This window comes from Panicum virgatum, chromosome 8K (assembly GCF_016808335.1).
Source record: "Panicum virgatum strain AP13 chromosome 8K, P.virgatum_v5, whole genome shotgun sequence".
NCBI classification, from domain to species: Eukaryota; Viridiplantae; Streptophyta; class Magnoliopsida; order Poales; family Poaceae; genus Panicum; species Panicum virgatum.
Window position 1 is genome coordinate 40,287,347 of NC_053143.1, and position 16,071 is coordinate 40,303,417.

Sequence of the window (16,071 nt, forward strand, 5' to 3'; positions counted from 1 at the left end):
TGTTTTAGTTTGACGATTTTTGAAAAAGATTTGGCGGATTTGACGTTTAATGGTTTACGTTCTTATTTGAAAGAGAAACTCGAGGGCTTTGAATATCATACTGTGAATTTCTTGCAAGTCAAAGTCATGGGTTTAGAGTTTAAACTTAAAAATGCAAAAGATACTTTCAAGACTCATCGGTCCAACACACATATTCTTGATCATGATTCGGATAGTTCGGACGATGATAGCAAGGAAGTATATGCTGCAGAGTTTGTTTGGCCATCAAAGGCCAAACCCGGTTCAGTTCCGTCTCTCAAGCCGATTCAAAAGAATCGGCAAGAGGAGCTGAAATTTACTTTTGATGTTTCTAAATGTGATCGGATTTTTGATGAATTGCTTAAGAATGGTAACATCCGATTGTCACATGCTATTCCATCTCCCGACGAACTTAAACGACATGCATATTGTAAGTGGCATAACTCTACATCTCATGCTACTAATGATTGTAATGTTTTTCGTCGACAGGTACAATCGGCCATTAATGAAGGACGATTGGTACTTTTTGAGATGCAAATTGACAAGGCTCCTTTCCTTGTTCATACACTGGAATTGAACAATCCAAAGGTGCTCATTCGGCCGGAACAAGCTGAAGGAGCTAAGGGGAAGAATGTTGTCATCGGTGATCTAAGACCGATGGATACAAGTGACAAGATCCTTGCCCGAGAAGTCATCAAAGAGAAGATTGATGATGGCAAGGATACTCTAAAGATCATAGTCAGAAATTCCAGACTCGGGGGGCAAGGAAGCTCTCCACCAGAAAATCGGTCTGCTGATCAAGCACGACCGGTCAGACCGGTGTCTCCGACCGATCAGACCGGTCTGACCGGTCAGACCGGTTCCTCCAGCCGGTCAGACCGCTCTGGTGACCGTCCCCGGACTTTCAAGCCAAAACGTCCGGAAGTGGGTACTTGGAAGACCAACGAGGTGAAGGTGCAGGGAAGAGATGCTAACCAGAGGCCCACCTTCAACCAGTTGTTGAACAAGTACACAAAGGTAGTTCAAAACGATCGGCAGCTAAAAAAGGGACCGCATTCACCACCGCGCCAAGATCGTCCAGCGTCCCCAAGGAGGGAATCCAACATGCGTAGAAGTGATGTTGTCACATTGTATCCTCCTAAGAAGATGTATGCTACCATGCCATGGATGCCACCGGCGTCAAATGCAACAAATCCGGCATGGGAGCATGAAGGGATATGGATGCAGTGTTTCCCAATGCCTTATCCTCTACATTATCAGGGGGAAAGTTCCAGAGTACCAGTACATGACCGATTGGGACCACGCCAATCTGATCCAGTGCAGCAGGCTGCATCGGTCAGACCGGTCTCACTAGTGGCCGGGCTAGGTTCCTGCTCCAAGATTCGAGTATCACATCAAGGAAAAGAAAGAGGAGCAGAAGCCTGTTGCTGATCTAGAGAAGCCTAAAACTGATGTTGTTCAAATCGGTGAAATCAAGGTGCCCATAAAGGATACGGGCAAAAAGCCGATGGACATAGAGAAATCGGTTGAGGTTCCTTCACAAAAGCCAGTCATGGCCAATGATCATGAGGCCGGTAGCAGCAAGAGCGCAGCAGATAAGTACCATCAGCCTAGGTGGTGCCCTTCGGGTTTAACTCATATACAGAAGAGGAAGTTGCAGTGCCTTCGTAGCAAGGAAAAGAAGGAGCAGGAGAAAGAGAAGATGAGGGATGAGAACTTCAACAGATACAGGCCCATGTTCCCTCAGAGCAAGGTTTGGAAGGTCAAGACAGCTGATCAGCCAGCCAGACCGGTCGGACCACCGCAGCTGACCAGTCAGACCGGTCAGATAGACCGGTCAGACCGCTCTGACCAACTGGTCAGACCGGTTAAGCATACTGCAGAGCCGGCAGCCGAATCGGCACCGCCCATTTCGGTTTCTTCTGTAGATGAAGCCCCAGCAGTTCCTCCAACCGCAGAAGATGAGGAATTGGTAGATTATGAAGCGTCTCCGGAGCACACCAACTTGGAGATCAATGTGGTGCATTTATCTTCAGATTACTTCGTGGTCCCGGAGGAAGATTTGGCTCATCTTCAGTTTGGGCCCCGTGAAGATGTGTTCCAGAAGCCAAGCGAGAAGGACAACCACCTCAAGGCTCTTTACATGAGGGGACACATCAACGGGAAGCCGGTGACTCGCATGCTAGTGGATGGTGGGGCTATTGTTAATCCTATGCCCTACTCGCTATACAAGAAGCTCGGTGTCCAAGACGAGGACTTGATCAAGACAAACATGACGGTCAGTGGTGTTGGAGGGAGCGAGTCCCTTAGCGCCAAAGGGGTTGCTTCCATGGAGCTCACCATTGGGAGTAAGACGCTTGCTACAGCTTTCTTCGTCTCGGAAGTGCAAGGTAACTACAATTTGATTCTTGGGAGGGATTGGATTCATGCAAATCAGTGTGTTCCTTCTACCTTGCATCAGTTTCTTGTTCAGTGGATCCGCGATGAGGTCGAGATTGTCCATGGGGACACTTCGTCCTTTGTTGCTTTGGCCGATTCGGATTCTATTAGTGCACACGACAACGTCAAGTGCCTATCGGGCATGGATCTGTCCGGTTATGATTTGATCAGTTGCACTAAGGATGGTTTTGTTTCTGCTATACTAAAGCCGATGGATAATCGGCTAAATCATTTAATGTAAATCAGATGAGTACAACAGAAGCTACAGAAGCGACCGGTTAGACAGCCCGTGCCGACCGATCCTGTCCCGTTCGGCGCACAGGGCCGACCGGTCAGACCGGACACCCCGACCGGTCAGACGGTCCAACACAGAATGGCTGCAGCAGAGGCTAGATCAATATCGGGCACGTACGAACGATATGTGTGAAGCCATTGAGGATTCTGATGATCTAGATAAGCTGGGCAAAGGGTTTACATCGGCCGATCCTTTAGAAAAGGTAGACATTGGTGATGGAATTGTTCCTAGGCTGACCTTTGTAAACAAAAATTTATCGGCTGAATATAAAGCCGATTTGGTTAATTTATTGAAGGAATATGTTGATTGCTTTGCTTGGGAGTATCATGAAATGCCTGGTTTGAGTCATAATCTTGTTGAGCATCGTTTACCAATTAAAGCCGGTTTTAGACCTTATAAACAACCGGTTAGACGTTTCAATCCCATTATTTATGACCGAATTAAAATTGAAATTAATCATTTACTTGATGCTAGATTTATTCGGTCTTGTCATTATGCTGATTGGATCTCAAATATTGTGCCCATTGAGAAAAAAGATTCGGGGAAAATTAGAGTGTGCATTGATTTTAGAGATCTTAATAAAGCTACTCCCAAGGATGAATATCCTATGCCTATAGCCGATATGTTGATCAATGAGGCTTCCGGACATCGTGTCATTTGTTTTCTTGATGGTAATGCCGGTTACAATCAAATATTTATGGCCGAAGAAGATATATCTAAAACGGCCTTTAGATGTCCAGGATTTGTCGGGTTGTTTGAGTGAGTTGTTATGACTTTTGGTTTGAAAAATGCGGGTGCTACTTATCAAAGAGCTATGAATTTAATCTTCTATGATTTGCTTGGTGTCATTTTGGAGGTGTACATTGATGATATTGTCATTAAATCGGCCGGTTTGGATCATCATTTAGCCGATTTGAGACTTGCTCTTGAGAGGATGCGCCGGTATGGTTTGAAAGTGAATCCACTCAAATGTGCTTTTGGTGTATCGGCTGGAAAGTTTCTTGGCTTTATTATTCATGAGAAGGGAATAGAGGTTGATCCTAAAAGAATTGAAGCCATGAGGAAGGTCGACATGCAAAAAGGATTTACAGAAGTTCTTGGGCAAGGTAAATTTCTTGATAAGGTTTATATCTAACTTATCCGGGAAGATTGATACTTTTACTCCTATTCTTCGGTTAAAAGATGAAACCGAATTTACTTGGGGGGCAAAACAGCAAGAAGCATTTGAGAAGATCAAGATTTATTTATCTTCGCCACCGTACTCAAAGCACCTAGGAGAGGAGTACCTTTCAGACTTTATGTGGCTGCTGAAGACAAGGTTATTGGGGCTGTTTTGATTCAAGAAACCGAAGGGAAGGAGTATATCATTACATATCTAAGCCGACGACTTATTGATGCGGAGACGAGGTATACATTTATTAATAAGTTGTGTTTGTCTCTTTATTATGCTTGTACCAAATTAAGGCATTATCTACTATCTAGTACTTGCATAATAGTGTGTCAAACCGATGTGATCAAACATATGTTACAAAAACCAATTTTGAGTGGTAGAATCGGCAAGTGGGCTTATGCTTTGGTTGAATATGATTTGGCTTGTGAACCTTTAAAATCTATGAGAGGCAAAATTGAAGCGGATTTTATTGTTGAGCATCAGATTAATGACAAGCATGATCTAGAAATCGGCTATATTACTTGCACACCATGGAAGTTGTACTTTGATGGATCGGTTTGTGATGATGGTCAAGAGATTGGTGCTGTTCTTATTTCTCCGAATGGTGCTGTTTTTGAGTTTTCAAACCGATTGGAAGAAGAATGCACAAATAACCAAGTTGAGTATGAAGCGCTTCTATTTGGCTTGGAATTCTTGCAATCCATGGGTGTGAAACATGTTGAAGCCTTTGGAGATTCTCTTCTAGTGGTGCATCAAATATCCAAGGTATGCCAGTGCTATAATGATTCTCTAAATGCATATCTTGATAAATGCCTCGATATTATTTCCTCCTTCGATGAATTTATTATTAAACATATACCGAGGGAAGAGAATGGAAAGGCAAATACTCTGGCTCAGCAAGCATCTGGCTATAATGTTACGAAAAAATATTTCAACATTCGCAAGCCGATGTAAACGAAAGCCGAGTTTCTGGTTCTGGACACACCGGTCCGACCGGTCAGCGAGACCGGTCTGACCGGTGATGCTGCTGATGGTTTTGGTTCGGCCAAAAATGATGATTCAATTATCTCGGCCGAAGCCCAGGATTGGATCCCTCTTATGACATATTTGAGAGATTCTGGCCGTGGTGCGGAGAGAAATATTCGGTGTTTGGCTTTCAAGTATGTTTTAATTGACGATGAGCTTTATCGTCGAACTGCCAAAGATTTGCTTCTCAAATATTTAGACTCGGATCAGACTCGGGTTGCTATGGGTGAGGTTCATGAAGGTATTTGTGGTACTCATCAATCGGCTCCCAATATGAAGTGGTTACTCAGAAGAGCCGGTTTCTATTGGCCCACCATGCTATCCGATTGTTTTAGATACTTTAAAGGGTGTGAAGAATGTCAGCGATTTGGTGATTTGTAATTGGTGCCTGCTGCGTTGATGCATCCTATTATTAAACCATGGCCGTTCCGAGGTTGGGGTTGGATTTTATTGGACAAATTAATTCTCCATCTTCAAAGGGGCATCGCTTCGTGTTAGTTGCTATAGATTATTTTACTAAGTGGACTGAAGCAGTTTCTTTGAAGAATATGACACATAGGGAGGTAATTGAGTTTATTACTGAGCATATTATTCATAGATTCGGCATTCCACAAACTTTGACAATGAATCAAGGTTCTTCATTTATATCAAAAGAGGTGCGTGCCTTTGCCAAATCTTATAAGATTAAGTTGATCAATTCATCTCCATACTATACTCAGGCCAATGGGCAGGCCGAGTCTAGTAATAAGATTTTGATCAAACTTGTCAAGAAGAAGATAGAAGAAAATCCTAAGAGGTGGCATGAAGTGTTATCCAAAGAATTGTGGGCTCATCATATATCTAGACATGGTGCTACTAAGGTTACTCCTTTTGAGCTTGTGTATGGTCAAGAGGCCGTTTTCCCCGTTGAGGTAAATCTGGACGTATATAGGTTGGCAAAGCAAAATGACCTCTCCGCTGTTGATTACCATGATTTGATGATGGATAATATTGATGAGGTGACCGACAAGCGTTTGAAGGCTTTGAAGGAGATTGAGAAAGACAAGCTTCGGGTGGCCAGAGCTTACAACAAAAAGGTAAAACTTAAATCTTTTCAGGTTAGGGATTTGGTTTGGAAGACAATTTTGCCTCTTGGCATGAAAAGCAACAAGTTTGGCAAATGGTCGCCAAGTTGGGAGGGTCCATACAAGATTATCAAAGTTATCTCCAGAAATTCATATATGGTGGAGACGGTGCAAGGTGAACATCTACCCAGGGCTATCAATGGGAGATACATGAAGAAATTCTATCCTAGCATATGGCAAAGTGCGTGAAGACGAAGACGGGCGGTATTGGATATCGCCCTTAGTTTTATTTTTAGACTTGTATGCTCTGTGTAAAACATGTACATCAAAATAGTTCTTGCTTTTTGACTTGTGAAACTCACCAAAAAGCAGGGGGGCATATGTTGACAGCCAAATTTGGCACCTGTTGAGGTCGACCGGTCGGGCCGACCGGTCCGACCGGTCTGACCGGTCGGGCCGACCGGTCCGACCGGTCTGGTCTTTACAGTCCGAGTAGAATTAGGGTTTTTGTAAAGAGTCCTCATGTAATCCTACTCGTGAAGGGGTACGTCTTCCCCGGCCTATAAATATAAAGGCTAAAGCCGATTGAGGTTATTCCCAATCGAATCAATACAAAAATCGCATTACTTTTATCTCTCAAACCCTAGCCTTTTCCAACCCTAGATTGCTTTCTTCCTTCGTCTCGACGGCGTTTGAAGACGTTCTGAGTGGCCTGCCGACCTCAGAGCAACCCTACGATCACGAGCTTCGACGGGGTCCCTCCCGAGCTCGCTGTTCTAGGTCTTCGCGAGTTACCTGCCTGCACCGGTCAAACCGGTCGGCGAAACCGGTCAGACCGGTCGGCGAAACCAGTCAGACCGGTCCGCCCAGGGTTTTCGCTGTGTGGATCGTTTTGACGATCGCCGCGCGTTCTAGCGCATTCAGATGTGTTTGGCGCAATTCTGTGTCAACACTAATCCCCCGAAACCAACAATAGAGACTGCCTTGAGCTGTTTCTTCGACAACTTATCCCCCTCCATTAGCTTGTCAATAAGCTCATTGCTCTTCTCTTCAGTGCCGATGAGCTCAACTGTCTTTTTGTACATAGCTGATAGGCGAAGGTTCTTAACAGGTATATCCACAGGCTTGGCAGCAACCTGAGTAACCATGTACCTATCACAGCGCTCGCTCACCTCCTTGATGCTTCTTTTGAGATCTTTAATCTCGGTGCCTAATTGGTGGCGGATCCTGGCCTTGGTCAAGAGGTCAAGGCTTCTGTCGATGAAGCCTCGGAGACCATGCCGCTCCTTTGGCTCACGATCTATGCGAACCATGAAAGTATCAACCTTATCCTCGACGTCGTAGGACAGTTGCCTGACCTCCCTTGCCCAAAGCTTGACTTGGATGTCAATGGGCGCCTCAGAGACCTTGAGCAGAGCAGCCTGCATGCTCTCAAACTCTGCTTTGAGGAACATGATTTCATCCCTAACGCCCTTCTGCAGATTGTACTCATCCGTGAGCAGGTCCCCCAGCTAGGATAGGAGGGAGCTCATCGCGCCCGTAACGACCCCCATCCCCACTTCCTCGAGCACTCCCTAGTTGCTTGCCCTGGTTCCAATGTCCCCTCAATTTCAACCGGAGGACAAAGCAAGCAGGAAAGGAAATAGCTGCAGGGTGGCCTTAATTACAACAAACACACCAGATGGGAGTCCGCCTGCATGCAAGTCATTGCCTGCAAAGTGAAAGAAAACAACGACAAACTGACTCAAATCCCATGGGAACGGGGGCGAAAAGAAGTACAAAAGAATCGCAAGAATAAAGATCCAAACCTTAGGCAGCCCAAAAAACGATCATATCCGAGAGCAAAAGGGCGGCCGCGGGATAAATCCGAATATGAAGACTGATCAGATGTGAAGACTGAGGTTCCAACACCAGGGCAGAGCAGATGGACAGAGTCAGAGAATAGCTGCACGATTTATAGCCAAAAGGCCTCACGCGTGTATGCAAGAAATGACCTGTAAAAAGCAAGATCTCAGCATAGAATCCATGGAAAGATGATGGGTCTAGAAATGCTGAAGAACAATACAGTAATCTAAACTTGGCCAGTTGGGGAAAGACCGCCCACCGGTATTAAGCTAAGAAGAAGGCTCGGCTTCCCCGATCGAGAAAATCCCTGAACCCTAGCCCCGCCCTGACACTGGGAACCGTAACCCTTGGGAATTGCCTGGGCCATACACGGTCCTCAGGCCGACCTGGGTCGGCTCTAAACCAGTGCTTTGGCACACGGGACTGGCGAGAGGATTTTTTTTAACCACAGCCTGAAATTCGCTTCCACAGGGATTCGAACTCTCAACCTGTGGAGTGCCGCTCGAGTGTCTTAACCGCTAGGCTAAGCACCCTTTTGGCACAATACAGTAATCTAGTGTGAAGAACAATACAGCAATCTAGCACGAAACCTATGTCGTCTGGCCGGCCGTTCCTGGATGTGAAGAGTGATGAAAGAGGAGGGGAGAGCGACGACAGTGGGGGATCGGAGGCAATGGCAATAATGCAGGAAGCTTCCTTTGATCACCATAAGCCAAGGATAGTGGGGACAGGGGAGACGACCACCGAGTCAAGCCACCAGGCCCAACTACTGCCGGAGCAGGGGCAGTGGCACATGTGCTGCATCAGTGGCGTGCTTGGGAAAGACACTCAAGTTGATGTTCCTTTTTATTTTTTTAGACAGCCACCCAAGTTGGTGTTAGGTAGTTGAGGGTGTGTGTTACCAAATACAATTTAATTTTCTCACAAATATGCATGGTGGGTGGAAGATCGATCTCCAACAGTGATTGTTGCCGAATACAATTTTTCTTAGACCAAAATGAGCGTCAAGAAACTGAAATCGGATATGCGGGATAACGGAAATGAAGCAACAATTCGATCAGGAACATATCGATATTGATAACAGATTAACGGTTGCGAATTGATAATTCAAATTAGTAGATCAAGGAATAGAACAACAATTATTTGTGGCATGTGCATCGGTACATATTTCATACATGACTTGGCATATGGATCAAGGAATAGATTAACGGTTGCGAATTGATAATTCAAATTAGGAGATCAAGGTATTATTTGTAGACCACGTCATAGAAATTCTTTGTTCGTTCTCACCGATCAGCACAGGATCTCCACCCAAATCAGATGAGCATGAGCTGGCAGTCGAGGGAGAGAGCACTCGGCCGCTGCCGCTGCTGCCGCCCTGCCCCTGAGACTCGATCGAGCTTTGCAGTGCAGATGAATTAAGGCTGCCGAACCTGCTGAACAAGACAAACCAATATGAGATGCGATCTGAATCTGCACAGGAAAACAGAGGGAGCCCCAGATCGATGAAGCTGAGCACCTGCACCTATGGCCGAAGGGAAAACAAGGAGAAGTTGTTGAACAAGCTGGACCGACCAGAGAAGAAACTAGCACTTGAGCTCCCGGTCAAGAGAAGCATCGAAGTCGCACGAAGATCTGCTGGTGTTGGAAAACAAAGCAGCGCCTGTGAACTCTGTAACAGACCAGCAGTCAGCAGATCATCTAAATGTTTCCAAAGCCCATTCAAATCAACTCCGATTCACACGAAACTCGAACCACACAGCCTCAGTAGATTATTGGGAATTCACAGTTTCACACCACATGTAGACTGAGGATTGAGCGAGCTATGGAGGATGAACCGAGGGAGAGCGAGAGGAGCTAGCGTCTGTGGGTCTGGGCGAGGTCGACTGGGCTCCGGGGAGGCAAACCGCAATAATGGAGAGTGAGCAGCCGGACGCTTCCTTTTTTATCGTCACAAGAACTCGGCCTATCTCACGTTAATTCCAAAGAAGGAGGAAGCTCTGTTGCCGTCAGATTTCAGACCAATCAGCTTAGTTCATAGCTTGCTAAATTGGTGACCAAGGTGCTGGCAAATCGGTTGGCGCCAATGCTTAAGGAACTGGTGGCTACTAATCAGAGTGCGTTTGTGAAAGGAAGATGTATTCATGACAACTATATGCTCGTCCAACAGACCATCAAGATGTTACACAGAAAAAAGGTACTAAGCATCTTTCTGAAACTAGATATCTCAAAGGCTTTCGATTCAGTCTCTTGGTCGTTCTTGATGGAAGTTTTGCAACACTTGGGGTTCGGTAATCCTTGGTGTAACTTAATCTCTCGTTTGCTCACAACGGCCTCCACGAGAATTCTGGTTAATGGTGAACCTGGTGAACAAATTAGACATCAGCGTGGTCTTCGGCAAGGTAACCCACTGTCGCCCATGCTATTCATCTTGGTCATGGACGTTCTAAACAGCCTATTCACCAAGGCCGAGGAGTTGGGGATGCTACAACCCTTGTCGAGAGGTTTCACTGGACAACGGATTTCCTTATATGCAGACAACATTGCTCTGTCCATTCGCCCACTTGCAGATGAGATGAATCTGACCACACAAATCTTAGAAGTGTTTGGTGAAGCGTCTGGCCTTCGTACAAATTTTCAAAAGAGCTGTGTTATCCCAATAAGGTGTGAGGAAACTGAAACCACGGCCATTGCCTCGTCTTTGACTTGTTCGGTGTCGAAATTTCCATGCACTTATCTGGGACTTCCAATCTCAGACAAGAAACTGAGGAAAGCAGACCTCCTATCTTGGGTGGAAAGAATAGGAGACAAATTGCCTGGTTGGAAGGCTAATATGATGAATATGTCGGGTCGTGCAACTTGGGTGCGCTTCGTTCTCTCAGCTCTTCCGATACATGTATTGATTGCGCTTAATGTTCCCAAATGGTTCATTAAGGCAATTAATAAGATTCGAAGAGCTTTCTTGTGGAAAGGAAGAAAAGAGGCACAAGGGGGCTGCTGCTTGGTGGCTTGGGAGAAGGTGCAAAGACCTCTAGAACTTGGTGGTTTGGGAATTCCTAACTTGGAAATCATGGGCTGGGCTTTACAAGTGCGGTGGCTGTGGCTGCGGAAAACAGATTCTGTCAAGCCATGGCTGTCCCTTGATATCCCCATCCACGCCAATGTGTTGGCACTTTTCCAGGTTGGAATGCAGACATCTATTGGGAATGGAACTTCAACTAAATTTTGGAAGGATAAATGGATTAATGGCAGCTCAGTCAGAGACATTGCACCATTAGTGGTGGCTGCAGTCCCGACACATATCAGAAACATGAGTCTGGTTGCAGAGGCCATGGTTGATAACAGATGGGCGCAAGACATACAAGGAGGTTTATCTATGATTGGGATATATGAGCTCTTCCAACTATCCAACATTCTTTCTGAGTTTGTTCTCACTCAGGAAGAAGATGTTCACACTTGGCGGTTTGAGGCCTCGGGACAATACACAGCTAAATCAGCTTATTTGGCCTTCTTCAATGGTGCAATTAACTTTGAGCCATGGCGAAGAATTTGGAAATCCTGGGCACCAGCTAAGTGCAAAATATTTCTATGGTTGGCAGTAAGGAACAGGTGTTGGACAGCAGATCGTTTGGAAAGGAGGAATCTTCCACATCCCGATCATTGTTTGCTATGTGATCAAGAACCTGAAAATATACAACACATACTCACCACATGTGTCTTTGCAAGAGAGTTTTGGTTTCGAATTCTAGCAAAGTTTGACTGGCAGGTCTGCACTCCATTAAGGGATGAACTCTCCTTCTCAGAATGGCGGAGGACAAGTGTTAAAAAGATTCAGAAAGATAAACGGAAAGGTTTTAATGCTTTGGTTATTTTGGGTGCTTGGCTTCTTTGGAAACACCGAAACGCTTGTGTGTTTGAAGGAGACCGCCCAAATTTGGACAGGTTACTGCAGGCGTTCAAGGATGAACACCACTTGTGGTGTCTGGTAGGGGCTCGAAGCCTCAGCTCCTTGAGTGCTGGTCAAGTGTTCGGACTAGGCTAATTCCTAGTCCTTGTTAGTGGTCTCGGGTCAAGCTTTTGTTTTTCTTAGGCTACAACAACATCATAGTGTATCACAGCCCCTCACAGCTCGGCTCGGAGTGAAGTGTGCTAGTTTGTAAGGGGCCGGTTTATTCTCTCTATTAATACAAAGATACGCAGCTCTCCTGCGTATTCGAGAAAAAAAAGAAACGACGACCGGACGGGAGCCGGGAGTCAAGCAGGGCTGCTCGCTCGTAGCTTCGTTCACATCCCCGACGCGTTCTTTTTTTCTTGTGTGGCAATTTAGTCCTTTTTTAAAAAAATTATATTGAAATTCTCGGTATAAAGAATTTTAAAAATGGATCTTCAACATGGCACCATGACTTTTGACGCAATGGTTGAACATCACCGTACCATGCAATATATTTTGGCGCAATGGTAGAACATCACCGTGTTGATTGCAAGTCCGACTCAGCAAATTAAAGAATGTTTTCATCCATTTGTTTAGGTGCAAGTGACGGACCACAACTTTCCTGGTGCCTTCCAAATGGTTGAAACTTTGCCTACGGAGTTATCCACTGCTATACCGTGCGGTATATGATTGCAAATTTGCCTATAGAGTTGACATTCGAGCAGAATGCAAGTGGCGACCAGTTTGGATGCAGTTAGCACACCATGAATAGAAAGTAAATATGGGGCTAAGTAACCAGGCTGTTAACAGTATTACTAGTGCCTTTAATTTGTGGCTTATAAATTATAATGCATCGGTTGATTGATACTCCCTCCGTTCCAAATTATAAGACATTCCAACAATCTTGGAGAGTCAAAGTTTTTTTATGTTTGATCAAATTTATATAATAAAATAATAACATTTATATTATATAAATTAAGTACCATTAGATTCTTTATTAGTTATATTTTCATAGTACATCAATTTGATATTATAAATCTTTATATTTGACATTATAAATCTTTATATTTCTCTCTATAATCTTGATCAAACTTGAGATTGCTTTGATTCTCCAAGATTCTTGGGATGTCTTATAATTTGGAACGGAGGGAGTAAATATGACTTGCATCATATCGATGTACTATGTCAGGTGATCTAGTCCAATCCATCAAGAGCTTTAGACAATAATAAATAAACGAGGTATAGCAACATGACACGTAAGGTAATTATATTACCTCACAATGTGCAATTTTCGTGCAATGCTGAATTCGTATAGTTATACCTCATCAAGATCAATGTGGGTCCGTTAGGCCAAATTAAAATCTTAAGCTATGGCTCAATCTAGTTTGCACAAAATATAAACTAAAATATACTATCTAAATGTGCAACTAGAATTCTTCTAGTGTTCCAACCCAACCCAAAAGAGTTTGCAATATATAGCCAATCCTAACTTGGAGCTACTCTAAGATAATAATGGCACACAAGTTGCAAGAAAGAAATGCGGATATGTAAGTGGGCTGAGGAAATGCAAACTGGGCACGTCGATTTTTTCCCGTGGTATCGGTGGGAGCTCCATCGGTGGGAGCTCCATCGAGGTACGCTCCCAGTCACCAAGTCTCTTCCGGTCAAGAGCTTGGTCTCTCCACTAAGGCTCACCCAAGTAGATGAAGGCCTCACCACAAAGGCTATGCCCACCACCTCTTCCATCGGTTACCTTGACGTCGTGTCCACTAAGGAGCTTCTCTATGAAGGAAGGGGGTCTCCACATTGTCACTTGTGTCTATATGACTGCAAATTTGACTATATAGTTGACATTTGACCAGAATGCAAGTTGCGACCCATTTCATTTGGATGCAGTTATTAGCATACCGTGAATAGAAAGTTCATATGGGGCTAAGTATAAGAGTATTAGTGTACCAAACCATAATAATTCTCCTTTTAATTTGTGGCTTATAATGCACCTGTTGATTGATAAATAACCAATATGACTTGCATCATATCAATGTATGTCAGATGATCTAGTCCAATCCATTATTAAGGGTGTGTTTGGTTGCTAGGTTCACCTAGGTCGGGGTTCGACCGAGTTGGACCCGCATTTGGTTGGGAGTTTAGGTAGATTGGGTCCATCCCTTAGGGGAATATTCCTCTCAGATGTGGGACGGAATGGTCTGCCCAAATTGAGCGGACCATCTCGAACCACTTCAACCCCGTCAGCGCCATCTGGAGTCCATCCATGGGGCGAGCGCGCTGGGCGAGCAGAGAAGCGGTCATGGCCGGCGTAGAACCGGGAGCGGGAGGAGGCGAGGTCGTGGCCAGCGCGGGTGCGGTTTGCGGTGGCCGGGAAGAAGGGGTAGGGATGAAGCGACGTCCATAGTGTGTGGCGACGGAGCAACAAGAGGCAGCGCGTGGTGGTGTGGGGAGCCCGGCGGCGAGCGACGCCGGGGAGAATGGAGATGGCCAGCAATCTCCGGGTGCGGCAGGCGGTGCAAGGCTAAGCAAAAGGATAGCAGGAGATTGAACAATGAGGTATGAGAAAAAAAAAACTAAAAGAGGATGACAGGTAGACCCCACAAATAGCAAGCTAACGGAGTGAGATCTCCATCCGTTCTAACCATCTCAACCCGTGCATCCAAATAGAAAATTGGGTCGGACAATCCCTCCTAAGGCTATCTCCAACAGACGGAACCCAAATACGAGACCTATTCACATGTTTGGGTCGCGCAGAAGGAGAGGGTCATGGACCCAAACAGTCGCTTCTCCAACAGCCGACGCAAACGCCGCCCGCTCCTCTCCGTGTCGCTCGAGATCCCCATGCTGCGCCGCTTGCTCGTCGCCCTCGCCGGTGGGTCCCGGACACGGATCTGCCTCGCCGGCTGTGGCTGCAAGCCGTCCTCGCCTCGCCGGTGGCTCCCGGACGCGGATCTGCCTCGCTAGCCGCGCCCCATCGTCGATCCACCTCGCCGGACGTGCCCCGTCGTAGATCCACCTCGCCGTCATTGACTCATCGTCTGCGGCCGTTGCGGATCCACCTCGCCGGCCGTACTCCGTCCCGAACTGCCTCGTCGTCGTCGATTCGTCGGCCAGGCCGCCTCACGCGGACGCCTCCATGGGCCCACCACTACGTGCGCGAGAGATTACGTCGCGGAGAGAGGCGACGCATATTTGCGTTCCGCCTCGTCTCGGACGCAAAATGGGTCCTCTGATTGCGTCGTCTATTGGAGTGTGTGTTTGGTAGACAAAAGCACTTTGCGCGACCTTTTTTGCGTTTGGGTTGCCCTTTGGGTGCTCTGTTGGAGACAGTCTAACCAACCACGAAATGCGTTGGACCCAACCTAAAAATATAGGGATGGACCCCAACCCAGCCCACTTGGTCCCAGAACTAAACACAAGAGTAATAAATAAATGAGGTAAGGCAAGCTACCAGCATGACATATGGTAATTATATTACCTCAAAATGTGTAATTTTTGTGCAATGCTGAATTGGAATAGTTATACCTTATATCAAGGCCAATGTGGGCCTGTTAGGATTTATGTCGACTGCTCTCGGAATTGCATGCCTAAGAGCATCTCCAAGAGAGCAGAAAAACAGCTCGGCATCGCTATCTATCTCGCTATACTAGAAAAATCGCAATCCAACAGCGTTGCCATCCGAGTCTTGTCGCCATCCGGCACGGGATATCGCTCCCCTCCCTCGGCATCTATGCCATGCCGCCCTCGCTCGCTACCCTCCCCCGCGCGCGCTCCCTCTGTGTACCTCGCGCTCACTCCCTCCTGCCATGGACGCAGCTGCCGCCGGCGTGGTATTTCTAAAGGGGTGGAGGTTGACATACATCTCCATCTCCTCCGGCGTCAACTCTAGCTTGTTGACCCTGCCGGCCTTCTACATGAGCTCCATGGACGAGAATCGGTGGTGGGGAAGGTCGCCGCAGCGCCGCTCTTCGGCGGCGACGGAGCTCGGACCCACGGCCGCAGAGCTCGCCCGTGCCAGATCAACGCATTATCCATGTTTTATCCATCATATTATTCTGTGGCGTATTCATGTGGAATATGAATTCATGAGAAAAGGTATTTTCTCATATAGATACATATTTTTTATTATTTATTAAAAGTAATATATAAATTCAAACCTTTTTCATATATTATTTATATATAGTTAACCTTTTAATTTTTTATTGTGGTGTACTTTTTTGTTTGACAGTTTGAAGTGAAAAATATCCTTGAATTTTCTTTGAAGAAACTCTAT

At 45.9% G+C, this 16,071-nt stretch overlaps 1 protein-coding gene across 1 annotated transcript; it reads right to left on the minus strand.

Annotated features, from left to right (window-relative positions):
* Positions 1-1,886: 1,886 nt before the first annotated feature.
* On the minus strand, positions 1,887-7,440 carry LOC120645722. Its single transcript, XM_039922479.1, has 2 exons — positions 6,985-7,440; positions 1,887-1,964 (listed from the first exon to the last, which is right to left on the minus strand). The coding sequence occupies exons 1-2, from the start codon at positions 7,438-7,440 to the stop codon at positions 1,887-1,889; spliced, it is 534 nt and encodes a 177-aa protein (XP_039778413.1).
* Positions 7,441-16,071: the final 8,631 nt, after the last annotated feature.

Excerpts from the sequence above, each read along its gene's own strand:
- LOC120645722 (XM_039922479.1), bottom strand. The coding sequence starts at position 7,440 with ATGCAGGCTGCTCTGCTCAAGGTCTCTGAGGCGCCCATTGACATCCAA. Across the intron at positions 1,965-6,984 it reads AGCTCAAGGCAGTCTCTATT|GAACTGCTGGGGCTTCATCT; the intron begins GTTGGTTTCGGG and ends CTGCGGTTGGAG.